General features: G+C 35.4%; 3 protein-coding genes across 4 annotated transcripts; 1 reads left to right on the top strand and 2 right to left on the bottom strand.

Annotated features, from left to right (window-relative positions):
* The first annotated feature begins 454 nt into the window (after positions 1-454).
* LOC112697164 (pentatricopeptide repeat-containing protein At5g14080) lies at positions 455-15,225 on the top strand. Of its 2 annotated transcripts, none has more exons than XM_025750220.2 (3): positions 455-2,833; positions 13,045-14,736; positions 14,881-15,225. In XM_025750220.2, exons 2-3 carry the CDS (start codon positions 13,080-13,082, stop codon positions 15,171-15,173), a joined length of 1,950 nt encoding a protein of 649 aa, XP_025606005.1. In that variant the 5' UTR covers positions 455-2,833; positions 13,045-13,079; the 3' UTR covers positions 15,174-15,225. The 2 variants fall into 2 exon arrangements, with proteins under 2 accessions (XP_025606005.1, XP_025606006.1); XM_025750221.2 differs by lacking the exon at positions 455-2,833 and adding an exon at positions 10,260-10,705.
* Positions 6,281-8,905, bottom strand: LOC112697165 (uncharacterized). Its single transcript, XM_072198284.1, has 5 exons — positions 7,389-8,905; positions 7,063-7,229; positions 6,753-6,957; positions 6,523-6,653; positions 6,281-6,438 (listed from the first exon to the last, which is right to left on the bottom strand). Exons 1-5 carry the CDS (start codon positions 8,903-8,905, stop codon positions 6,281-6,283), a joined length of 2,178 nt encoding a protein of 725 aa, XP_072054385.1.
* A 681-nt stretch (positions 15,226-15,906) lies between the features above and the next one.
* On the bottom strand, positions 15,907-24,130 carry LOC112697163 (uncharacterized). Its single transcript, XM_025750219.3, has 11 exons — positions 23,716-24,130; positions 22,955-23,017; positions 22,747-22,838; positions 20,900-21,724; positions 20,694-20,793; positions 20,463-20,588; positions 19,590-20,339; positions 17,231-19,456; positions 17,069-17,141; positions 16,646-16,794; positions 15,907-16,569 (listed from the first exon to the last, which is right to left on the bottom strand). Exons 1-11 carry the CDS (start codon positions 23,777-23,779, stop codon positions 16,235-16,237), a joined length of 4,803 nt encoding a protein of 1,600 aa, XP_025606004.1. The 5' UTR covers positions 23,780-24,130; the 3' UTR covers positions 15,907-16,234.
* Positions 24,131-26,315: the final 2,185 nt, after the last annotated feature.

Genomic DNA, 26,315 nt, shown 5'->3' with positions numbered 1-26,315 from the left:
AGATCTTTTTCTCCTTCAACCCAATAATCATTCTAAAAATATGTATTGAGACCATTGTCTATATACTAAATTGAGTATTCTTGAAAAATGGACCACAACTTCACAAGTTCCTTCCAAAAACTTGAATTTATATTTCTACTTCTAATGTTATCATTAATTTGATTTCCATCGCAATAGTTATATTGTAGAACTCTAATCAAAAGTTTATTCGAGTCTTTACCCATTTACAAAGAACTTTAAGAAGAAAAGCATCATTCATGGAATTTAATTTTCTAAATCCTGTGCCACCTTCATGTTTCAGCAAGCACATAATTTTCCAGTTAATTAGGTGTATTTTTCTTTGATTGAGCTCATTGCCCCAAATAAAATTCATCTATAGCATCTCTATTTTGTAGTATATGACTTTTGAGACTTTCTCATATTGCATTTAATAGCTTAGAGTTGGGCTAACAGAGGATTGGGTAAGGGTCATCCTTTCGGCCAAGAACCAACATTTACTCTTCCAACTTTTTAGTTTACTGTGCACTCTATCTATCACATCTTTGAATTTTTCTTTTCCTTTCTTACTGTGTATGATTTGGGGTCCAAGGTACCTTTCTAGCTCTTTCTATTCTTTATGATTAGCAATATTGACCACTTTCTTTTTTATCCTAACTTCTATATTCTTTGAGAAAGTAAAAGAAGTTTTTTTCTCATTAATGACATGAGAAAAATCGTCTGCAAAAATGAGTAAATCGTTTGCAAACATGAGGTGAAAAACTTTAGGTCCTAATCTCCCAACTCTAATCGGGTTCCACACCCTCTGCAGCACTCTTTCTTCAACGAAATGGGATACTTTATCCATATATATCACCAAAATATAGGGAGATATAGGATTTCCTAATCTAATTTCCATTTCTGGTATGAATTCTTCCGTTCTATTTTCATTTCAAAGGATATTGTAGGACACAGTGCTGACACATTGTATGGTAACATTGACTATATTCTCTGAAAGCTTGAAGTCTTCCATGCTTACTTTGATGAACTTCTAATTTAGTCTATCATATGCCTTTTAAAGTCTATTTTAATCGCCATGAATCTATTTTTTTTCTTTCATCTTTTTCATGGTGTGCATAAGCTCCTTAGCTATGATGATGTTGTCATGAATTTTTCTCCTGATATAAAGCTAGATTGGAGAACTACGATCCTCTCATTCATATGAGGTTTAATTCTATCAACTAAAATATTGGTCAACACCTTGTAGTTAACATTGCATAACCTAATGGGTCTGAATTGGTTGATGAATTCAGGATTCTTGAGCTTCGGGATAAGAGCGATAGGGTTGAATTGGCTTGTTTGATATGTTCAAGTTCATTCTAACATTTTTGGATGAAGTTACACACTTTTTTCTTCATGATGTCTCAGTAGTTTTTGAATGTCAATGCCAGAATCCCATCTTTTAGGTACTTTGAGTGATCCTATGTTAAAGAGAGCATTCTTAATTTCATTCTCAATCGGTGCGACTATTAGTCTCCTGCAATTACAGGAACTAAAATTAGGATGTGAGTAGTGGATTAATCCAAAAAGAACAATTGTTACGTCTTCTTGGTACAAATTCTTGAAATAATTGACTATGTGGTTTCTAATCTCCTTCTCTTCTGTTATCCAACCTCCATTAGTTGCTTTTAGGTTTGAAAATTCTGTTTTTTCCTTTCCTAACTATGACTTTGGTGTGATAGAACTTGGTACAAAAGATTTTTTCTTTGCCTAATATGTCATTCAACTCTTTATTTAAGCTAAACTCCAACTCATCTAGGTAGAATTTTTTTCGTATTCACATCTTCTTTGAATCCCCTTTATCCTATTTAAGTTTCTTCTTTTGCTCTTGAAGATATTGTTAAAGCAATTCTTATTCCAGTCACTAAGGTCTTTCTTGAAAATGTTTAAACAAATAGCTAGAGAATTGTTGTTATTCTTCCAACTCGTACTTAACAGATTCTAAAAATCTAGATGTAAAGTCCAACTTCTCAGCCATGGTCGACATCTAACAATTACTTATCATCTATTTTTTTGTATTTTGTGTTGTTACTCATTTGAGATGATTTTTTTAGATTTTTTTTTATTTTTTGCCCATATACTAAAGGAAAGACCTTAAAATTCTAATGGACCAAACTTATAAGGCCCATAAATTTAAAAAATAAAATATTAAATAGTAATTAAATATCTAAGGGAGTCAGTCAACCAAGGTGGATTGATCAAGTGGTTAATTCACTCGCCTACTTAAACAAGTATCAATAGTTTAAATCTTATTTTATGCATTTAAGGTAGTTATAAAAATCAAACCGATCCAACTGACCAGACCAAAAAATTGGTGAACCGATCACAGAATCAATCCAAGCATAACATAAGATTGGATAAAGAAAAGAATCAATAAAAACTGATTTGATCCAAAAGGCTTTGGTAAAAACTGGTGAACCGAAAGTTTGTGAAACCTGGACCGGTTCAATTTTTAGAAGGAAAGAAAAGAAACCTATTCCAACGAAGGATCTCCCTCCCCTCCCAACCTACTCACTCTCTCACTCTTAGAGTCTGAAACGGGCCAAACGGCAGAAGCTCAACGCGGTGCCTCAACCTTCTCCCTCTCATCGCACGGTCACCATCTCGTCGTCGACAACTCTGCGTCCGCCAGCTCCTTCCCTTCCCTGCTCTGCGTCTGTCGCGTCCGTCTGCATCGCGTTGTCCATGCACCTTCATTGCGTCCGCCATCTCCTGTGCCTTCACTGCATCACCTCACTGGTCTGTGCTTTGTGCTGGCTCGCTTCTCTTCCTGCGGTCAAGGCGTCAACCGTCCCTGGTGAGTTTTTGTAATTTTTTAAAATTATTCTATATTAATTTTTAATAATTTGAGTGATTTTTGTTGTTCATATCTTTTAATGTAAGTTTAAATGGTTAATGGTTGATTTTTACTTTTTTTTTATATGTTTGTGGTTGCTTTTTTCATGGTTGCGGCTAGTTAATGGGTGATTAATGCTGCTTGGAGTTGATTTGTTTTATGTAGTTGATATTTTGTGGTCTTTTAAGAATGTTGATTTTTTATTTAATCTATAATAGGTTTAGATAAATTATATTTATATGTAAAACTAATTGATTTAATTTGTGTATTTTATCTGAGTATATTATTTTTTTATTCGGTTATTATGTGTTGTTTGTGTGTTGTTATTTAGTTTGATTTGGTCTTGTTTGTTATAGATGTAGTGTGGTGTTATTAGGTGTTCGTTTGTTATGGTTGATGAGTATTTGATCAGGATGCGTTGGATAGGAGTTTGGTGTGTATGCTATAGGGGTGAAAATGACCTAAAATGGGAACGGGTGGGATCACTAAGCGGTGCTAAAGGTATTCTATGTTTGTGGAATAAAGAGTTGGGTTAACTACAAAAATATTCTCAAATTATTTAAATGCTGACAAAAATATATACAAATTTTACTATCGACAAAAATGTCTTCAAATAATTTAAAAAATACAACAAAAATACCCAACAATAAATATTTTTTTTTTTAAAATACCTTAGAGATTTAATTTTGATGTAATTTTTTGCAAGAATGATTATAAAAATAAGATATTATTATAGTAAAAATTTGGTAATATCTCATTTTTCTAATCATGCTTGCAAAAAATCTCATCAAAATTCAATCTCTAATTTATTTTTTGAAAAATATATATTTAATGTTAGTTTTTTTTTTTGCAAGATTATCTAATATTAAATATGTATTTCTCAAAAAATACATTAGAGATTGAATTTTGATACAATTTTTTTTAAGCATGATTAAAAAAATGAGATATTATTATTCTTAAAATTTGGTGATTTTTCATTAAGTATATATTTTTTGTAATTTTTTTGTTAACAACTAACAATACTTTTAAAAAATCATAAAAAAATATACTTAGAAAAAATCACCAACTTTTAAGAATAAAAATATTTCATTTTTTTAATTATGATTACAAAAATTTATATCAAAATTCAATCTTTAAGGCATTTTTTGAAAATATATATTTTCTCTTGGACATTTTTGTCGCGTTTTTAAATTATTTAAAGGCATTTTTGTCGATAGTAAAATTCGAGTGTATTTTTGTCAGCGTTTGAATAATTTGGAGGCGTTTTTTATGGTTAATCCAATAATATACCATCAAAAGCCATTTTTATTTTATAAAGTCATTTTTACCCGCCACAGTTGCTTTTGTTAAAAGAGTAAACTACCAACCCGATCCCTGTCCATTTTTCAGAATGACAACGTGACCCCTTACAATAAAAACGATCCATTTCGATCCCTGTTATCTACTTCCGTGACACAACACGGTCTCTGTGGATGTTTCTCCGTCAACTCTGAACGGAAAACTGACGTGTCAGGTTCATAAATGGACAGAGGCCTAATTGTCTTTAAATTCAAATTGGTTAGAATTTATTTGTCTTTATTCTTTAAACAATATCTTTTTCAAATTATTTTTTTATTATTATATTAATATTTGTTTTTGAATATTTTATTGAATATATGGTATAATAAGTACAAACTAATTAATAAATTATTTAAATTTTAAAATATCTTCAATTAGAAGATACATTTATATGATATAATATTTTAGTTTTTCCTAATTTATTAGTAGTAAGCTCTAAGTGGTCTCATGCATATATGAATACTCAAAATTATTATCATCCCAATATTTTTAGTTCATTATATAAATATATTTTGTTTAAAAATAATTTTTATTATTTAAAGATTATTGTATGTTATTATTATGTATTTATTTTTATTTTATAATAATTGATTAATTTAATTAAAAATACATGATTTTATATATAATTATATTCCCAAATATTAGGTTTTAGATAAAAAGATTATTATAAATTTCTGTTTATATATATATATATATATATATATATATATATATATATATATATATATATATATATAAACAGAAATTAAAAAAATGAAGGACAAAAGACTATATTTATATAGTGTAGTTATAAGTATACTATTTGTTATGTTCATAAAGTGATGTAGTAGTCTTGTAAAGTGTAGTCTATTCTTTTGAATTCTGGTAACTATTAGTGCTGAAAAGCGTAACCTTTGGTCTTGAACAGTATCACTTAAAAAACGCATCATATTCTCAAAGGCCAAAAGTGTAGCATTTGATATAGAAAAGCGTAGCCTTTGAGAATAGGCAACACTAGTGTAGGCATCCCCCACAAAAAGTCTCTGAAGGCTAAAAAGCGTAGCTTTCGCCTAAGACATTATTTTTTTCATTTTTGGCTACATTTTTCAAGTGTACATGAATGGTGTTTTTCTTGTAGCGAATAAGAACAGATAAACCGCTAACCAATTTGAATTTAGAGACAATTAGGTCTTTGTCTATTTCTGAACCTAACACGTCAACGGAGAAATATCCACAGGGACCGCGTTGTGTCACGAGAATAGAGGACATGGACCGAAGTAGATCGTTTTTATTGTGAAGGGTTACATTGTCATTTTGAGAAATGCATAGGGGTCGAATTGGTATTTCACTCTTGTTAAAAAGTAGGAGATTAGTTTTTACTCTACAAGCTTGCGACGGTGGCACATACTTTTGAAAAAAAATAATTATAAAATATTTAGAGGTGAAAGGCTCTATAAAGCCTATCCGAAGTTGTTATCTCTAAATTAGTTATACGACGATTTTTTTTAAACACAGGCTAAGTGAGTACCTACAAAAAATATTTTGATATCCAAATTAACACTAATATATATTTAGTGTTGGACATTTTATCACGTTTTTAAATTATTTAAAGATATCTATAATAAAATTCGAATGCATTTTTATCAGTATTTGAATAATTGGGACGCATTTTGAACGGTTAACCCTAAAGAGTTTATGAATAATGATGTGCGTGGTCATGAAAGATGAACTGTGGGTAGCAATTAAGGGGGTCATAGCTGATATCAGAATGGTGTGTGTAATTTGCAAGGTTCTGAAAACCAAACCGGTCATCGAACCGCTCTAGACATTGGTTCACTGGTTCATAGGTTCAACCGGTTTGACCGTGGTTGAATCGTAAAAACCGTTTTATAATAAAATAATAATTAAAATATAAATAAGCACATGAAAATATAATTATAGTCTAATATAAACTTTAAAATATCATTCAAATTAAAAGTACTACATAAACTAAATGTTATAATCTCATTCAAATACAAATTCAAAGTTCAAAAGTCAACAAACAACCAATCAACCTTAACATAGCATCATCAAAATGATCCAAGTTTGTCATCAATTATCAAAATCCTCCATAATTTGCTGCAGATTTGCCTCATTGATTTCATCACCTTCATTTCCACTACTTGGACCAGAAAAAGCAAATGGTGCAGCATAAAATGTACTAGTACTACCATCACCACCACCTTGATCTAAATCAGCATCAATCTCATCTAAGAAAATATAACACATTATCAATAAATTAAAGATAAAAGCTATTGTAATTTATTGTCTGATCAATAAACTATAATACTCACGAAGCAAGTCTTCAATATTACTTGGAAGATCAGGCTCTTTTTCAACAACCTCTTCCGTCACCCAAAAATCAACCTTATCAATAGTTTCAATATCGATTGGATCATATTGCGACTTTTGCTTTCTTTTTTTTCTTTCATTCCTAACAAATTAAATACAATAGATGATAAGCCTAGTATATTAGCTATACAAAATCTAATGATATGAAATGAAAGGATGAAATATAGATTACCTGGATTTAAGACGCAAATTATATGTAACATACACAATATCACTTAGCCTATCATGCTCCAATCTATTCCTTCTTGTTGTATGAATTTGATCAAAAAGACTCCAATTCCTTTCACACCCTGAAAAAGCAGATACTTGGCTAAGAATGCGAACTGTAATTTTTTGTAAACATGGAGCAGAACTACCAAACAACCTCCACCATTCATCTACAAATTACAATCCCATATCTCAAGTATTAGTTATCAAATTAAGGAAACCAAAACATAAAATAAGTAAATAACTAAAGCTTATTATCAAACAGATATTATTACCAGGTTGAAGTTTTTTTGCAGCTGGAACAGCTTCAGGCCTATTAAAGCTTTCCTTTCGATCTCTATATAAGTGTATTTCTTTCATTGCCTCAACTGAATCTAAATTATTAACCTTGCAATACAATGTAACAAGATCAAGTAAAGCTCGCATGATATCAGGTGATTCTCTATAATTTTCAGAAAAAAGCACTTAGGATTCAAGAAATAGGCTGCTGTGTGAAGATTTTTTTTTCAAATGTTTGTCCCATCTTGAGTTGATAATCTCTGTGTAAGGTTGATATGCACTCTTTCTATGCTTGAACATTTCTTTGATTCCATTTTCTGACCTCAGCATACCTTCATAAACAATTCCCAATGATGGTTTATCATCGGCATCTACAAACCTCAGCAATTTAATCAACGGACTCACAATTTGGCATACAGTAAAACAATCATCCCAAAATTTATTGTCTAGGATAATTGCACTCACAGCTCTACCATTAGCACTCCTTCCTAATTTGTGTTCGATAAAGTGTGTATCAACAACCAATTGTTGTAATTCCGATTTGCGCTCAAAGATACTCATCAATGTGAGGAAGACAGTGGCAAAACGAGTTGGACCTAGACGAACAACCTCCTTCCAATTATCTTTTTGTCTTAGCCAGGACAAGAACACCGTATGATTATATACAAACACAGTAATCTTCGAAGCACGTGTTGCAAGACTAGAAGTATGTGGCATGCTGCTTATATCTTTTAGAATAAGATTCAAGAAATGTGCAGCACAAGGTGACCAGTGAATATTTTCAAATTTCTTACTAATAAGCCTACCAGCAGCAACATAATTCGCAGCATTATCGGTTACTACATGAACAAAATTATCAAGTCCAATCCATTCAATCACCTCTGAAAACAAGTCACACAAGCTAGAAGCATTTTTAACCATACTTGAGGCATCAACAGATTTCACAAAGCACAACCCTTTCGAACAATAAACCAAAAAATTAATCAACGTTCTTTGCCTTTGATCTGTCCAACCATCAGCCATGAGAGTACATCCAGTTTCTTTCCAAGCAGACCTATAGCTATCAACAACCATTTGACACTCCCTTTTGAGATCGGCTAATAAGTCAACCCTTAAAGAATCATAAGAAGAACCTATATAACCAGGCCCATAGCCAGCTACACCATCCAACATATCTTGAAAAAAAGGTGACATAACCGCATTGAAAGGAATCCTACAATCCAAAAGCCATCTAGCCACTCGCTTATCAACTTCATGAAGTGCCTCTTTGTTATGAAACACGCTTTTCAGACTTCGTAGACTGCCCGGAGTTGTTCTTGGTGCAAACATAGGAGGAATAATAGTTTTTGCTTTCTTTTTTGGATCGCCTCCAACAACCTCCTTAGTTGGTAACTGACTCGGAGTTTGTTGTTCCTCTTGCGCTATTGCTTCATCAATTGCATCCTCACACTCATTGGTACCCTTTTCATTGAAACTTACTTTCCTTTTACTAGTTTTACTTTTCTGAATCTCTTTCAATAAACCTTCCATTTGTTTTTTTACATCATACGGTACCTTAGAATACTTCTTAATGTCTCCACCTATCTTCGCCAAATACTTTTTCATTCTATTAATTCCCCTGCCCCCAAAAGTACTCAGACAAAATAAGCATTGGTAATGCGGTTTTCCATTTATATTCTGTAAAGAAACGTATCTCCAAGCAGGATCAGTTTTCCCCCGAACACTACAAGTTTGTGATTGATTTTCGTTACTCGCGGGAGGAAGAGAACGTTCATTCGAAGCAGAATTATTTTCAGCATTATTATTCCTAGGTAGGTCTTCGTTGATACTTTCTTCCATACCTAAATATTACCAGCAATCCAACCCAATAATCTCAACTCTCAAGTTCACAATAAATGAACAAACAACATCCAAATTCCAAAATCAGAGTACACAAACAAGTACAACATCTCAGGTTCAAAAAATTCTTTGTTCACAAAATCAGAATCCACACAATCATGTCACAAAATCAGTTCATATTTCATCACAAATCAATTCATATTTCATCACAGTTTCATCAGAGTTCACAGAGTTCACATATCACTATATCAGTTCATAACAATTTTAGAGAGTAGAGACTCAGAGTTCAGTTCATCAGAGTTCAGTTCATCAGAATCAATGAAATCACAAAATCAGTTCATAACAATTTCAGAGAGTAGAGACTCAGAGTTCAGTTCATCAGAATCAATGAAATCACAAAATCAGTTCATAACAGTTTCAGAGAGTAGAGACTCAGAGTTCAGTTCATTAGAGTTCAGTTCATCAGAATCGGATGTCATCACAAAATCATGTTCATAACTAAATTAAAAATTACCTGGAAATGAGGAAATTTGTTGCTTTCTCTCAGAGCTCGAAGGACAACGCTTCAACGCTTCAACGCTTCTCTATTGCTTTCTCAGAGGCAGAGCTCGACGGAGGTGACATGCGAAGTGGCTGAGGGCGCGACGGAGCTGAGTGCGCGACGGAGCTGACAGCGGGAAGGTGCTGACTGCGCGAGGTATCGGAAGGCGCGACGGACCCAACAGCGCCACGGAGCTGACGGCGCGACGCTGGTGACGGCGTGACGGTGCTGAAGGCGCGACGAAGGTGAGTGCGTTGAGGTGAGTGCGACGGCGGTGAGTGCGTTGAGGGCCTTGTGGAGTCGTGGGTGACTAGGTGTCGTTCTGTTCTGTGGGAGGCTGGAGTTGAGAACTGAAAAGCTGGAGGAAGTGGAGGCTGCGAAGGGGAAAGGGAATTAGGGTTCCCTCAACACAAAACGGCGGTGTTTTGCTGCAAGATTAAAAAAATCGGCCGGGTCCCAGTTCGGTTCGACCGACCGGTAACCAGCCGGTTCGTCGGTTCAAGTCCGGTTTTTAAATTCTACGGTTTTTCTTATTATCCGAACCGCTTCAGCGACCGGTTCACGGTTAGACCGGTTAGACCGGTCGGTTCGAACCGATTTTCAGAACATTGGTAATTTGCATGTTCTGAAAATCGGACCAGACTTGCCGGTCGAAATGGTCCAACTACAAACCGGTAATATTAACAGTCTGATCAGACATGAAACCGTTGATCAGAAAATTGATGAACAACTGTTGAACCGGAAGAGAACCGGCCGGTCGAACCAAACGGGACCTGGCCGGTTTAAAAAAAACGGAAGCTCCTTCGTTTCTTTCTCCCTTTCTTTCTTTCATTCAGAAAGAAATCACATAAACACAGCCAAAAAACCCTATCCCTGTAAGCCTACACCACCGCCGCAAGGAGTGGCATACTGCCACCGTCCGTCTATCTAGCTTCCCTCGTGCTCCAAGTCTTCAACCCCTGTTCGCTGTCACCGATTGCAGCTGCTTCCTCGAGCTCGGCGTCCGTCGTCTTTGTCTGCTCAGCCGCGCTTCCGCCGCCGTTTGTTTGCCGTTCACGTTCGCGTCTTCGTTCAGTCGTCGTCTTCGTTCGCGTTCTTCGCCGTTCACGTTCGCTCGGCGTTCACCGTTCGCGTCACTCGCCGTTCACTGTTCGAGTTCGCATTCGCGTTCGTCTGGAAGCCACGTTGCTCTGCTTCAAACTCTGCAACCAACCCGCGCGCTCCACCTAGCCGTCGAACTGCTCTCTTTTGTCGCCGCCGTGAGTTCCCTAAACCCGCCACCAGACAATACACCACAACACCAATACTCTTGCTTCAAACTCTGCAACTTCTGATTTCTATTACAATAAGTAGCTATTTGATTTGGTAGTGGTTTGGATTTTTTTCATCGACTGAATTAAAGTATACAATAGTTATGTTCTCTTTTCTATCACATTGATATTAAGCTTTGAATTCTCTTATTTCGTTTTACTTTTACCGCACTCGACATGTTTGATGAAATGCTTTAACCATATTTCTCTTGTTAGTTTTATAATTTCTAGCTTTTAGAAACTTAGTAAGCTGATTGCATGTGAAATTAGAATAATTGGATCTTAGTAATTAGGAAATTTTAGCTGCACAAATAGCAGAAAACATATTAGCATGATGATTCCACTTGAATTAGTGTTCTTCTGGTAAATTTTAACTGTTATTGTGAACTTGTTAATTTGCTAATTGTTCTTGTGGTGTTGTTCTGTTGTTCTTATGTTATTTTTAATTATTTTTTCTGTTTTTGTTGTGATTTTCTGTTCTTGAACTTGTTAAGTTGATAATTTGCTAAATTGTTTGGCTGCTGTTGTTTTAATTTGCTAAATTGTTAGGTTGCTGCAATTTAATTTGTTGGATTTTCTATTTAGGTCTTGTTCTTGTTTATTTGCTAAATTGTTGTTGTGTATTTATTGTTGTCTTTGAGATTATTGCTGGATATTGGTGATCATTGATTTATTATATGCTTCATGTTTTCATTGTTTTCTTCTTCTGAAGGAAAAAAAAAAAAACTATTTTCATTGTTTTGTTTCAGAAATCAATTTTTTTGTGATCAGTGCTCAAACTCTGAATGCTGTTCTGCTGGTTTTGCTGTGTTTGTTTTGTTTCAGAAATCAATTTTTTGTGATCAATGCTCAAACTCTGAATGTTGTTCTGCTGTTTTTGCTTTTGTTTCGTTTCAGAAATCAATTTTTTGTGATCAATGCTCAAACTCTGAACGTTGTTCTGCTGTTTTTGTTTTGTTTCAGAAATCAATTTTGTGATCAATGCTCATACTCTGAATGTTGTTCTGTTTTGTTTTAAGGCTGTGTTTGGAAGAGGTGATTGATTTCTGAGTGTTGTTTTGTTTTTGTTTTAAGGCTGCATGTTGTGTTCAATTTTCATTTTGTAGGAAATTCTGAGGTATATAAGAATTAAGGAAGACTATTTCAACTGTATTACTCTGTTGATTCTGGTCTACTACAAGCTTGAACATAGAATTGAAGAGAGAAACCCTTTATTATTTCATCATTGGCCAATTTTTGGTATTGCATATCATTGTAGTTTGTTTATTCATAGAACTAGTTGTTTATGATCCCCTTTTGAAGTAAAAAAATGCAGAAGAGTGTTTAGAACCAGTTGCTTTATTCATTGAATTTTTATAGAATCAGGTGTTTATTATAAAACGGTTTTTTTGGTTGAACTACGATTGAACCAATGAACCAGTAATTAGAGCTGTTTGATGACCGGTCCGGTTTTTAGAACCTCGGTAATTTGTTCTATTTATTGACCACAAGTCAAAGAGGAGAAGAAGGAACAATGGAGGGTATTGATTGCATTAAAAATAAGGTGTCGAGTGCCAACTATGATAGGGGTTTTTAATGAAATTAAATGGAAGTGGGAGTCTCAATGAAAAGTGGGAATATGATAGAGAGGATAGGAGACTGAGAAGCTGTACCAATAATGGTTGAGATGTTGATTATGTTTAGGGTTTTATGCCATATGATTTCGAGCTCATATATCATAGTTTCTGGGAGATGTAGCATATCTTGATGTTGATGTGTTTTGTAAGTCTGCGTAGTTTTGTGTTCTATTTTGTGGAATTGATCTTGGATAGCATTAAGATTTTGGGTGCTGGTTTTGTTTTTGTTCTGCTGTGATGATATTGTTTCGGATGTATGATTTCCTAAGAACTCACCTTCCCATGTTGGATCATTTATGAGCGTATGAAGTATATAAAAGAAACCAATGAGAATTTTTTACTATGAATGTGACTTAAAACTTTTCCAGAGGAATGTTCATGTTAAAAAACAATCATAATTTCAGCCTTTGCATTATAAACTTCAATTTTAGGGGTTTTTTTTTTCTTGATTAATCTCTGGACAACTAATTATTTAAGTGAGACTAGGTCAACCGGTTCAACCAGTGACCCATCACTGGTTGAACCGGTAACTTAGTGACCCAATAGTCTGATCGGTTCGATTCTGATAACTATGCATTGAATAACCTATTGGCCACCAACAAACCCTTAACATCATTCTTTTCTGCATGAGCATCTTCCTTCTCAACATCATTCCTTTTTCTCTGTCTTCAGGACCCCATCTTGATTCTTGATGACCGAATTTAGTGATGAATCGGGAGGCGGGAGACCTGGCAGTTCGAATAAGCAGAGCTCTGATCTCAGCCTCCTCACCCACCCGCCACTCATGGACTCCCTCCCTGGAGCACACCCTCCATGCTCTCCGCTGCCGCCACCACCTCTCGCCTCCTCTCGTCTCCGCTGTCATCAACCCCTTCCTTCTCCGCCACCACTCCCTCGCATTGGGCTTCTTCAATTGGGCCACTAACCAGCCCAACTTCGCCCACACTCCCTCCACCTTCCACTCTCTCCTCTCCTCCCTCTCCAACTCCCACTCCCAACACCACCAAAACTCCGTTCTTTCGCTTCTCAACCAAGCCAAAGCCCTCAACTTCCCCCTCCATAGCTCCATTCTCCGCTCCGCCATTTCCTCTCTTCTTGCAACGAACAAGATTCATAATGCATTCTCTATGTTTAGGGAATTTTCTACTCTTGCCAACGAATTGGGTGGCGCCACATGTAATAGGTTACTGGCTGCACTTGCTTCTGCTGGGTACTTGGACAGTGCGTACAAGGTGTTTGATGAAATGACTGTTAGGGGTGCCCCTTTGAGTACCATGGGTTTTGGGGTGTTTGTGTGGAGGGTTTGTGAAGAGGGTTGTTTGGATAGAGTTTTAGCTGTTTTGGATAAGGTTAAGGATTGCTGTTTGGGGATTAATGGGTCGGTTGTGGCAGTTTTGATTGTTCATGGGTTGTGTCGTGCCGGCAGGGTGTCCGAGGCCTTAGGGATGTTAGGTGAGCTGAGGGGCAAGGGATGGAAACCTGACTTCATTGCTTATTGGGTTGTTGCCTCGGCACTGCGAAGAATGCGAGATGTGGCTGAGGAAGTGAAGGTTTTGAAGATGAAGAGGAAGTTAGGGGTGGCACCGAGGATTGGTGATTACAAGGACTTGATACTTGAATTGGTTTCTGAGGGGCGGATTAATGTGGTGAAAGAACTCGGGGAGATCATTGTTGGTGCTAATTTCCCCATTGATGATGATCTTCTCAATGCCTTAATTGGATCAGTTTCGAGTATTGATCCTGGAGCTACAATTATCTTTTTTGAGTTCATGATTCGTAAAGGGAGGTTTCCTACCATTTTGACTATTAGCAATTTGAGTAGAAATCTGTTTAGGCATGGGAAGGTAGATGAGATGTTAGAGGTGTTCCGAGTTCTGGATTCTCATAACTACTTCAAAGATGTGGAGGGTTACAATGTGATGGTGTCGTTCTTGTGCGAAGCCGGAAGAGTGAAAGAGGGCTATGCTGTTCTCCAAAAGATGAAGAAGAAACGGATCATTCCTAATGTGTCATCTTATAATTATGTGATGGAAGCGTGTTGCAAGGAGGATCTGCTGCGCCCAGCGAGGAAGCTTTGGGATGAGATGTTTTCATGTGGATGTTCTGGGAACTTGAAGACCTACAATATTCTGATAAAGAAGTTCTCTGACGTGGGACAAACTGAAGAGGGTTACAAGCTCTTTCAGCACATGTTGGACAAAGGGTTAACACCTGATCACACAAGTTACACCTCTCTTCTTGAAGGGCTTTGTTATGAGGACAAACTTGAAGCAGCTTTTGAGCTCTATAACAAGCATGTAAAACAGGACATTATCCTTGCAAGAGATATATTAAGCTCATTTGTATCATCACTATGCAAGAAAGGTACTATTCAATTGCACAGATATTTCTTACTTAACAATGTTCTATGTTGCCCAATGGAAGTTCACAATTGAAAGCCTGGCTTGTACTTTGTAAGCTTTGCTCCATCATAAACATATGCTCATATTGTATTTCTTTTCCATGCAGGTCATCTTATGGATGCTTCCAAACTACTTTGCAGCCTCAATAATGATATAGGAAACACAGAGGCCCATGTAGTTTTGCTGAAATGTTCGGCTGAGGCAAAAGAAATTCCAATAGCCATTGAGCACCTGAAGTGGATTCAGCAAAAGTCACCTTTAATGTTGCAAGATATATGTGCTGGACTTTTAGCTTTTATTTCTTCTGCTACATTTCCGGAGCCAATATTACAGTTACTGCAAAAAATACAAGACTTCAATTTCCCAAATAAAGGACATCTTAAAGGATGTGTACCATAGATGATTATGGTGGTTGAATTCTGGGATTACAGCAACATTGTTTGGAAAGAAATTTTAACTAGCTAGAGGTAGGTTGACAGCACAGAAATAACTACTAGACTTTTCGTATAAGGCCAATATTGGCAAAAAAATGAGAAACAAACAAAAACAAAAAATAAAACAAGACAAAAAGAAAAAGAAAAAAAGATATACCAAAATAGCAGGCTTTTTTTATCTTCTAATCTTTTAATAATAAATTATGTCTAATATTATATCCGACTGAGTACTTTTTTTCTTCGAAAACCTATAAGCCATTATAAATTGTCCAATATTTATTTGGTAATTATCTTTCTTTCAAGGACCTACAAATTCATCGTAAAATTTTTAGATCTTAGTACTCTTAGTCTTATTACTCTTCTGTTTAAATAATGTGTGGCTTTATTAGGCGATAAAAGGATAGGATAGATAGAATTTACGTTTTAGGATTTCTGCCCCAACCGAGTATGCAGTGCAATCCTTTCAAATGCGAATACGAACATCCTTAATTTTATTTCAGATAACATTAATTTACAAGTTACAAACATTATACGATAACAAATCTAAAAATTCCTGTGAACAATCGAATATTACATTATTCATTTGGCACTGACAATGGCTTAAAATTGAACATAATTGTGACTTATATTGTACTGAAACTAAGAAAAACTATAGCAAGTAAATAAACGATCCGCCGCGAAAAGAAAAAACAAGGGGATTAAGAAAGTAATTAGTTGTCATTAATTCTACTGTCCCGCAAAAATCGCTGAACCATCCGTCATACGAGAATGCATAGCTTCCTCGAATATACACTCATCAGAGACTGTACACACTAGTCATCGCCAAACGGGATTTCAAATACAAATATCTATTGCACCTATCGTAAAAACAGATGTATTGAATATTATAGCTATGCTATATAACGGCCTGTACACCATTAAACCCTAAAAACCCCTCCCAAATAAAAAAAGAAAGGAAAAACTATTTCGAAGAAAATAGAATTGAAAAAATTTACAAACTAATCTACATCTGCAAGCAATAAAGTATCAATCATCAGGGCGTTGAATCTCACCCATCATGATCCGGTTGCTGGAGACCTTGAAACCAAGTAGAGAAGGATCAATCTGCTTCCCTTTCTTTCCTTTCTTCTTGCCGCTTCGCGCTGCCTGGAACCCACCATCAGATGGCTCGGTGGCACCTCCACTGGCTGCATGTGCATCCACCTCAGGAAGAACAGGCTTTTTAAGCATGTCTATAAAAGATGTTTCCGCCACAGCACCTTCACTGAAGGAAGAAGTTCTAAATCGAACTTCTTTCTTTGCAGAAGCCTGAGCATCCATCATGCTACTCATTGACGAATTTCCAGATGGTTCTCGTCGTCCTACAACAAATGTTATTTTCACTGAGCCAAGATATTAAAAACAGAAAGGAAATGTAGGCAGTTGAAAATTACATACCTTCACCAGCTGCAGCATTCATTATATTGTTCGGGTTAGTATGGGATCCAGTTGGTTGGTCTGACTGAACATCAGGGGAGGATAAAACACGAGATACATGGGGTCGCTTATGGAAAGCATTATCAAACTGTTTCGTTGAACTAGCGATTCTGAAAATCAACAACAAATCAAACTTACATCAGTCATAACCAGCATTTTCAGTGACGATTAAACCATTTATATCAATGCATTCAGTTAAGATAGAGGATGACAGACATGAGCATCAGATATATCCAAGATACCATTTTTCAACAAGCTGTGATTCAGATAATAATTGAAAGCTTCTTATAGAATGCCAGCAGACAGATCAAAACATTTACATTTACTAGTGTACAACTAATTAAAACATGAGCCTAAGCATGAATATTCTAAGAATATTGTTACCTGTCACTAGAAACCTCATCTGCACGTGAGTTATTCAAACCCATATCACGACCAAATGAGCCCCCGTCACCTCCTGCATAGTACCATACAGTATATTCAACTATTATATAAAAGCACAAAACAAATAAAATAAAGCATTTATGCATTTGCAATATATATTACCTGCACTGCTTAGTGAGCTATGTCTACTATGGGCCATAACAGGCAGTTCCATGGAATTCATCGTACTCTCCACTTGATCGGACAAGTCTAACATCCCAGGAATAGACTTGCTCATTGTGCCACCTACAAATTCATGCCTCTGCCCCTTATTTGTCTCCAACTCAAGTAAATCTTTTTCCATAGATTTACCCATCATGAGAGGAATTCTGTAATTGGGATTTAAAGTATCCTTATTACCAGATAACAGAGATTGCTCTTCCAGTAATGATCCAGATCTAGACCGAAGAGGCATTCTCTCAGTATTCCCTATATTATTGTATTGCTCAGTAATGTGCATGTTGGCTAAATGATCATTCAGTAGGGAATTGGATTTAGCACTCGAAGCCATTTCTAAAAATGGATCATTAATATGGACTTGCTGATCAGGTGGAATCTCAAAAGGATGAATTATTGAGCCAGCCTCAGATACTTGCCAAGATTTTTCATGACTTATTGATGAAAGAGGATGCCACTTATCAACAGTTGAAGGTTGGGCAGAATGAAGGCCCAGTTTTTGATTAAGTATGTCCATATAACCATGTGCTGAACTCTCTTCATGAGCTCCCACAGATGCAGAAATGTTCAAATCTGTTGATACAATGGTATCCCCTAACTCCCTCCTCTGCCTCATAGCTTCAAGGTGTTGCAGCTGCATCCGTGGGTCAATCCAGCTGTTCTCAACATGTCCGTTGTTGCCAGAGAGGGAACTCTTGAATGCATCTGAGTGATGACCATAAATATCATCAGATGATTGTAGGTGGTGAGAAGATAAAGAACCCAGTGGATCAGTTGGGTGCATATAACGACGACGATCTTGTAACTCCCTTCCATGGACAGAAATAGGTGCAGACCTCTCAAACATCATTGGATTAGTATCAAAGAACCCTCTCTGATTCTGCTCAGGAAGATTCCTTCCTAGATAATTTAATTGCTCCTCTTGTGCTAAAAGCCTCTGTTGCTGGTTGTGGATATCTGAAACATTAAATCCTGCTGAATGACCCAGTTGATGGGTTGGTGGATTTCTTACCAACTGCCCTGTTTCATTGATTGACCAAGACCTACCAAAATGTCTTTCCCCTTCCAATCCTAGCTGCTGTCTAAGAGCCATTGACATCTGGTGCTGTGCCTGCAGCTGATCTTGCTGAAAATGAAGCTGTTGCTCAGAAGGCATGATACTCCCATGCCTCGCTTGCAACAAAAGGTCTGATAAATCAGCTTGCCTCCCTTGGACAGTATTGAGGCCCATATTTGCTTGGATAATCTGTTCCACTGATGGATCAATGTGTCTTAAAGAATGTGAATTCTGCTGCATGTCATTCAGAAATCTCCTCAATTGTACCTGATCCATCATGTTATCCCTAGAAAGATCATGCTTTGACTGCCCAAAATTGGGATCAGAGATTTGTTGATGCAAAAGCTGTTCAAGCAGCATTTGCTGAACTTGGGCCTGTTGCTGGGGTTGTAGCTTCATATGCTGTTGAAGCAATTGTTGATGATGCATATCTTGTTGCTGTTGAAGCTCAAGTTGGCGTTGCTGGATCTGAAGTTCCAGAAGACGTTCAAAATCTGACCCCGAGTTCTGCATCATTTGCTGGATATTGGGGTTTTTGCTTTGAGTGTGAGGAAAACCTGGAAATCTCTCTAAATCAGACCCAGTAAGATGTGCAGGAAAATGATTAGATACAGTAGCCTGCTGCTGCAAGCGTTCCTTCTGCAGCTTCTGCAGTATCATCCGCTCAGGTGCATCAAAATTATTAAAGTGTTGCCCCATATGGGACATGAACTGGTCTTCCAATGAACCTACATGCATATTAGGGTTAAAAGGCCTATTCATCCCATATTCATCAGGCCATGTATCCCGGAGAGATGACTGATTAATCATTCCCCCAATAGAGCTTTGATCAGCAAAAGGAGCATCCCGATCAATTAATGGATCTACAAAGTGACCCTGATCGCCCAATCTCAAAGAACTATTGGAAGATTGTGCACGCCTTAAATGAGTACCATCTCTGAGTTCAGACATCAATAAACCAAATGGATGCAACTTATCAGACTCATTATGAGCATCACTCCCCAAAACATCATTGTTGACAGGTTTGTTAGGATGAGGATATGAAGAAGCAACATCCACAGGCCTCATCAAAGGGTTGTCATTGCTGCTTCCAGCAAATTTAGATAATGACATATCTACAAAGAAGCATATATAAATAGATATTAGAATTAGAATCAAATACATATGCAACATGAAGACACAAATTTCATAAGCAGAATAGTAAATATCAAATAAGTGACAATGGCAGATGGAAAAGCATTATATTACCCTCCTCTGGCGCAACAATATTACTGAACGCCTGATCGTCAGAAAATTGGACCTCAGAGCGATAATTTTGACTACGTATTTGAGACTGAACACCAACACACGCGCTAACATCCGGACGGGATAAAGACCAAAGTTGATCATCATTAACAGCTGACCCATTGAAGTCAAAATTAGGCACATCTACTTTTAGGTTCCTTTGAATGGCATCTGATGATTCTGATTGAGCCACCAGGTTCGTACCAGAACTGAATCCTGATTTTCCTTTCAGGTGAGGCATGACATCACCAAGTTCTTGAAAAGGTGAACCTTCAGGTGCATCTGACAAGCGAACTGGTAGGTCCAACCCAAAAAACCCTTGTTCAAACCACAAAATTATATCAATCCCAAGAAATGGTCCTTGAATTGCCCCTTGAGGGTCCAGATAGCACAAACTTAACTCCTCAGGAACAGCAGCAATTTCATAAGAATATGCATTCTCATTAAATTTCAGGTCCTGTTGATTAATACTTGGATTTTGCTCAAGAGGCGAAAATCCAAATGCATCAGGCAGGTTATTATTGAGTTCTGATGTAGAAAATGAATCAACACCATGATTGGTATGCCCCTTATCGCCATCGAAGGTTTCTGATTCAACAACTTTGTTTATGGTGATACTTCCCTCCCTGTTATTGTTGTCAGAATTCTCCACTCTCCCATGCACAACAGCTGATGACATATGTTTCTGCTTGCCTAGTTGGAAAGTTGCAACATCTGAAAAACAATAGTGACTTGTAACCATCATTAATCCATTATATGTATAGAAAACAGAAGATCTTAATTTCAACTTAATAAATCAATAGCATATAAATATAAAATCAAATACTATTTTCTCACCATTAACTGCATTTCTAGATGAACCAGCAATTTGATCAGAATCATTTGAGATTTCAATTCCCGAGATAACCTTTCCACCACCGTCAATTAAAGTTTGTTTTCTTTCACTTAAGGCTGTACCAGGACCTGAAATAAGTCAAGAGGGACCATAGTGAGGGAGAGCAGGGGAAATTAAAGATTAGAAGATTATTTGATCAAACTATAATACACATTACACAGAAAACTTGCAACCTGAAATATCATCATTCAACCCTCCATCCTTTCCTCTAAATGAGTATCCCGAAACTTCACTACTAGTAATTTTTCCATTCCATATATCCTTAAGGACAGCCTGAAAGGAGTACACAAAACTATATCAATGCTGAATACTTGAGGTAGAAAGAAGACAAAATGATAGCATAATAACATTGGCCATTCAACTCGTCTGTTCATTATACCTCTTCTTCAGCAGCAGGAGCAACAAATGCTAATGGCTCTACAGAATCCAGTTGAGTTATGGGTGAAGTATGCTCCAACTCAGGAGGCATACTGTCAAAAGTTGGATCAATCTTTTGCTTGCGATATATGTCAAGAATCTTACCCCTGGGATAGTAATAGGACTCGACACCAAGGCTAGACTTCCCCAGTATAGTTCTATTCTTATCCACAAGTGCAGAGCCCACACTAGATCCCAAGGGAGGCCTTCCAATTTGCAGATTTCCATTTATATTTGCCCTTCCTCTTCCAGGTGAAAATCGCACATTTGTTCCCTCTGTACGTCCTTTATCCATCCCAAATCCAGGTGCAGCACGGTATGTGGCCACACCAGCTGCTTGAGCTTCCAATCGATGACGTGGTCTCCATTTATCACGAGAATCTGTGTCACGATCAGACCCTTGTCGATTGCTAACACCAGAAGACTGTTTCTCTGCATGACCATCTTCCTTCTCAACATCATTCCTTTTCTCAATTCGAGAATCCTTTTCTTTGTCTTCAGGACCCCATCTTGATGACCACTTGTTCTCTCTCCGAGAGTCATGACCAGAACCACGGCCATCATGCCAGCGATCAGCAGGCAAGGATCGGTTCTCTGAGGTTGACGTAATCTCCGTACGACGCTCTTCTTTTCTGCGATCCCTTCTACCAAGCAAGCTTGTTTCTCTCTCCTCCTCACGCCAGCGACGACTTATGTCAACATCTGGAGCAGTCCTCCTCCAATCTTTCTTGTCTTGAGAACCCTCCAAACGCCAACTATCTTTCAGTATGGGATCAGTGGGGTTCGCCTGTGGCAAAGAACCAAAAGCACCGATATATCTATATAAATTTTGCGATGATGCAAATCCTTTGAAAGTCACAAATTTAAAAGAAACAAGTTTTTAAACAAAAATACAATGGGAATAAAGACTCCAATTCAACTGAAAAAGCATATGCATACAAAATATTCTAACACTAGCCCATAAATTGAAACAGTAACCAACAGATTTGATATGATTAAGCAAAGAAACAAAGAAGAGCTCGTCTCCCCCCCCCCCAAGTGGCACCAAAGATCCCGTTATGTTATTGTTTTCTAATATAGAAATATCACTCTTTACAAATATAGAACACACAACAATTCTTGGTATGATAATTGAACGCGCAATCATTTTCAATAAGAATTTGAGAAACTGCCTCATCAACCAAAGAAAATAATTGGAGAATCTGAAAAATCTTAAGAATTAAGACACATCACCATTGCTTTGTCTTTCAACATTCGTACCAGGTCAAAATGTAAACAAAAGCTTAGCTGTTACATTGAATAAAAAATCAAACAGGGTCTTGAGATTGACTAACAATCCATTTTGCCTTCAAAAGACACAACAGATACAAAACCTTTTACACTAAGCAGGAAAATCCAAAAGAGAAAATCATATTTTTCTTCAAATATTTTGTGATTGAATTATTGAAAAGACCACTTATTCATCACTTAATCACTCTGATGCTCTTACAAATACCATACAGACACATGTCAAACTAGCAGCCACAGCTCTACTATACATTCCCCCTTGACCCTTGATGTACAATAAATTGCATAATAGATAAGATCAGTTTTACAAAACAATACAAGAAAATGCAATGTTATAAAATTCAATGTGACCGAGGGGAGAAAAATATTTCCGTGAACAAAACTGACATGTTTATTCTTTAGTCTCCAACATGATAAAGCAAAGCAACAGCAAACTCCACCAGATAGCAATATATTTTACCAGAGGAAAAAGGAATCTAGATCATGAAATTCAAATCCAAGGAAGCAGTGAGTATTACATACCCCCACTGGGTTGGCAGTTGCTTTTGAGTCAACAGGTTTGGAATAAAGCCACTGCGGGGATAATGGGATGCTGCTGTCCGATGAAACTTGATCTGAAAGTGAAACCAGCTTTGTGTCAACACCAACAGCTACCACACAGTGCATAAATGAGGGCAACGCAACTAGCTGTTAGCTTTAACTTCAATTCTGACATATATCAACATCTTACCTTTCGAATCATCAAGTAGCCCAGCAATCCCTTTCTCCGTGCCATGTACTGCGGATGCTTCATCTAACACAACCAAAAAAGCGAATGTTAACTATCTCATTCAACTTAGCAACAAGCAATGACGCGATCTATATCGTCCACCACAGCTGGCAAATTACATAATACAGATAAATAGTGAACAAGCAAATCAAATCAACCCTCAACATCTGGAGAAGACAACCCCCTCCCCCTCAAACCCAGTTAAATCAGCTTACTGTTTTTAACAAAATATATAGAACAAATATCCGGATTCAGATTAATAAGAAATCTCACTCCATCCATCCCAACACAGCTTCAGAGAAAACAACACATAACCCACTCGCACTAGCTAAAGCATTGACAGGAACCAAGAACCAAAAATAAATAAATAAACAAATAAAAATAAAGAGAAAATGTAGATCAATCTTCATTCCACAGTAAAGTCAACCCCAAAAAAACACACAAAACAACATTCAAAATTAGGTATCCATTATCAATTAACCAAGAAGGAACATGCGTGTTGAGCATGCGATTGACAGAGAGAACGAATCAGGGATTGAGATTCAACGGATCAAGACAGAGAGAAAGCGAACAATTATTGCAAAAACGAAACGAGAAGCGAGCATTTGAAAGCGATTTAGAGGAAAATCAAAATGGAAAAGGAAAGCCCTAAAAGTAAAAACAACGGAAAAAATCGAGAAAATAAAAAAACAGAAGCGTTGGAAGCGGAAAATCGATCAGACCTTTGGAATCGGAGGGCTTGGAGGAGAAGAGATCGTCGGGGAGATTGACCTTGCCGTCGCCCATGTTTGGTGGAGCTCGAAATTGGTGGAATTCGAAGGTGAACAGAGAGATCCAGAAAGAACGGAAGAAGAACGAGAAAGAGAAGAAGAGTATGAAGACGAAGATGAAGATTAAGAAGAAGATGAAGAAGATTGTGAGGAGTGGTTTGGAAGGCGAAGGGCGAAGGGCGAAGGGAATGGGAGGAGCTAGGGTTCCGAGATTCAGAGAGAGACAGGTGTGTAGGGTTTGCTAATTGCAGGGTATAAGATTAGATAGATAGAGAACACAAGAGGAGAGAGTCTGAACGAGAAAGAGAAAGAGAGAAGAGGGGTGAGGGTTTGGGTGTGTAACATCACAAACAGCCACAGGGACTGCGCGATATATTATTCGTTTTTTTTTTATTCTTTCTTCTTTTTTTTCTCTGGTTTCTTTTTTTTAATTCCAAAAAATATTATGATAAGTGATTAGAATTTGTTTTTGTTTGTAAAAAAATATTTTATTTATGTTTTTATATTGTTATGATATTTTTTTTTTTACAAAAGATAAAAAAATTCGAACTCACGATTTTTTTAACCCATTAACTTATTATAAGTGTATTTATGATAAGTGTATTTATGTTTTTATATTGTTATTGAATACTCACGGTAAAAAACAAATATTCAAATAGCCACAGAGATTTGATACTATATACTTGAAATGTATAACATCTTAAAAAAAATGTGAGTGCATATGGGATATGTTACATATCTATAGTTTAAAATTTTAAAATTACAAATTTTTAATTTAAAATTTTGATAAATATAATTTAAATTAATTCAGGACAAATAAACTTATTCATATTATTATATTGGGTTAATTATAATTATATATTTAATTTTAAAAAAAATAATTTAAAGTTTTTAAACTAAAAAATTAATAATTTAAAATTTTAAATACATCCAAAATATATGCAAAATTAACTTAGAATTTGATAAGTTTAAATAATATTTTGTATCATATTGTGTTGGTTTATTTTTATTTTTCTATTTCATCTAATTTTATTTAAATAATTTAAAATTTTAAAATTATAAAATTTTTTATTTTAAAATTTATATCTTTTTATCAAAAATAAGAAGACTTGAACGTGCAATCTCTTAAGCGGATATCAGAAGATTTTGTCATTTGAGTTATAATTCAATGAAGATAGATGAGTATTATCTAATTATTTTTAATTTTTTTAAATATGAGTACGTTTATTTGTATTAACTTAAATTTTAAATAATATTAGATAAATAAAAAGATTAAATCAGATCATAACGTATTTCAAATACACTAGGTTAATTTTTTTTGCTTTATTCTGAATATTAAATATGTATACCTACGCAAATATAACATAACCCAATACATTTAAATTTTCTTTTAAGATGTATTTATTTATCTTTTGTTCTGTGCATCCTAAATATATATATATATAAAAATATAAATATTTTATGCGTGTATATTTTAATAAATAAAATATTTAAATAATTTAAATAAAAAATCCGTAATTATCGTTATCCAACTAGGGGGTGAAGTCTATCCATTTTAGTGGGTGTTTGCTGTAAATAAAAGATTAAAAAACGTTATGCGTAAAAAAATACCAATTAATATATATATATATATATATATATATATATATATATATATATTATGTGTGTGTATTTCAATTAAATAATCAATCAACAAAAAATTAAACATATCATAATAAAGAAGTAAAATAATCAAACTTAAGAATAATGAATAATAAAATTATTTATTATAGCATAATAAAATTATTGTAAATGTTAAATATGTATTTTTGTATACATATTTCTTGTAAAGATTAATATGCAGTATTTTTCATAAATTTTATAAAATAATAAAAACATTTTTTGAATAATAAAAAGTCTAGTGTGTCTTTGGGTTGCCTTTTCTAAAAGAAAAATGATATTTCAACTATTCAAAAAAATACTAAATAAAATTCTTATGTGAAGGTGGTAGAACTAGTTGGATATAGATTTGGTAAAATTTGTTTTTTTTTTTTTTCAAAAGTAGTTTATCAAAAGATCGTTTCTAAAAGTTGTAGTAGTTATATTTTGTAAATAAAAATAAAATAACTTTCAATTAGCATACACTATAACAATTGTATTAAATATTAGGTACATAAATGTTTTGATAATCAATTTTTAATCACAATTTTTCAAAAAGTTATAATATTTTTTAAAAATATAACAGAAATGGAGAGACTATAAAACCAAACAGAGAACATTCTTATAACAAATATTTTTGGGGAAGAAACATCAATATTTGAAAGAACATAAATTTTTTTTATAAATAACAGAATATAAAGAAGAGAAGATGAAAGCACAGCAATAGTAAAGGAAAGAAATCATGGCAAAAGAAGAAGAAAAGGAACTTAGATCCTTTGTTTTTTTGGGACACTACATATTTTGAAACTTTAATATTTTATTTCATATAAAGCTTAAATATTTATTATCTAAAAACACTTTCCATACTTGATGTTATACTATTGTGAATACTTTTCATACTTTTGCAAAATTTG

Source organism: Arachis hypogaea, chromosome 6 (genome assembly GCF_003086295.3).
Source record: "Arachis hypogaea cultivar Tifrunner chromosome 6, arahy.Tifrunner.gnm2.J5K5, whole genome shotgun sequence".
NCBI classification, from domain to species: Eukaryota; Viridiplantae; Streptophyta; class Magnoliopsida; order Fabales; family Fabaceae; genus Arachis; species Arachis hypogaea.
This window is presented reverse-complemented; position numbering and strand designations above follow the sequence as displayed.

Bases quoted from the DNA above. Each gene is read 5' to 3' on its own strand.
- LOC112697165 (XM_072198284.1), bottom strand. From the start codon at position 8,905: ATGGAAGAAAGTATCAACGAAGACCTACCTAGGAATAATAATGCTGAA. The intron at 7,230-7,388 runs GTCAGAAAATGG...TGAAAATTATAG, and splicing joins GTTTATGAAGGTATGCTGAG to AGAATCACCTGATATCATGC. The intron at 6,439-6,522 runs GTGAGTATTATA...ATATTTTCTTAG, and splicing joins TAATATTGAAGACTTGCTTC to ATGAGATTGATGCTGATTTA.
- LOC112697164 (XM_025750220.2), top strand. From the start codon at position 13,080: ATGAATCGGGAGGCGGGAGACCTGGCAGTTCGAATAAGCAGAGCTCTG. The intron at 14,737-14,880 runs GTACTATTCAAT...TTTTCCATGCAG, and splicing joins ATCATCACTATGCAAGAAAG to GTCATCTTATGGATGCTTCC.
- LOC112697163 (XM_025750219.3), bottom strand. From the start codon at position 23,779: ATGGGCGACGGCAAGGTCAATCTCCCCGACGATCTCTTCTCCTCCAAG. The intron at 20,589-20,693 runs GTTGCAAGTTTT...GACTTATTTCAG, and splicing joins GTTGAATGATGATATTTCAG to GTCCTGGTACAGCCTTAAGT. The intron at 17,142-17,230 runs GTAATATATATT...GGTACTATGCAG, and splicing joins TAGCTCACTAAGCAGTGCAG to GAGGTGACGGGGGCTCATTT.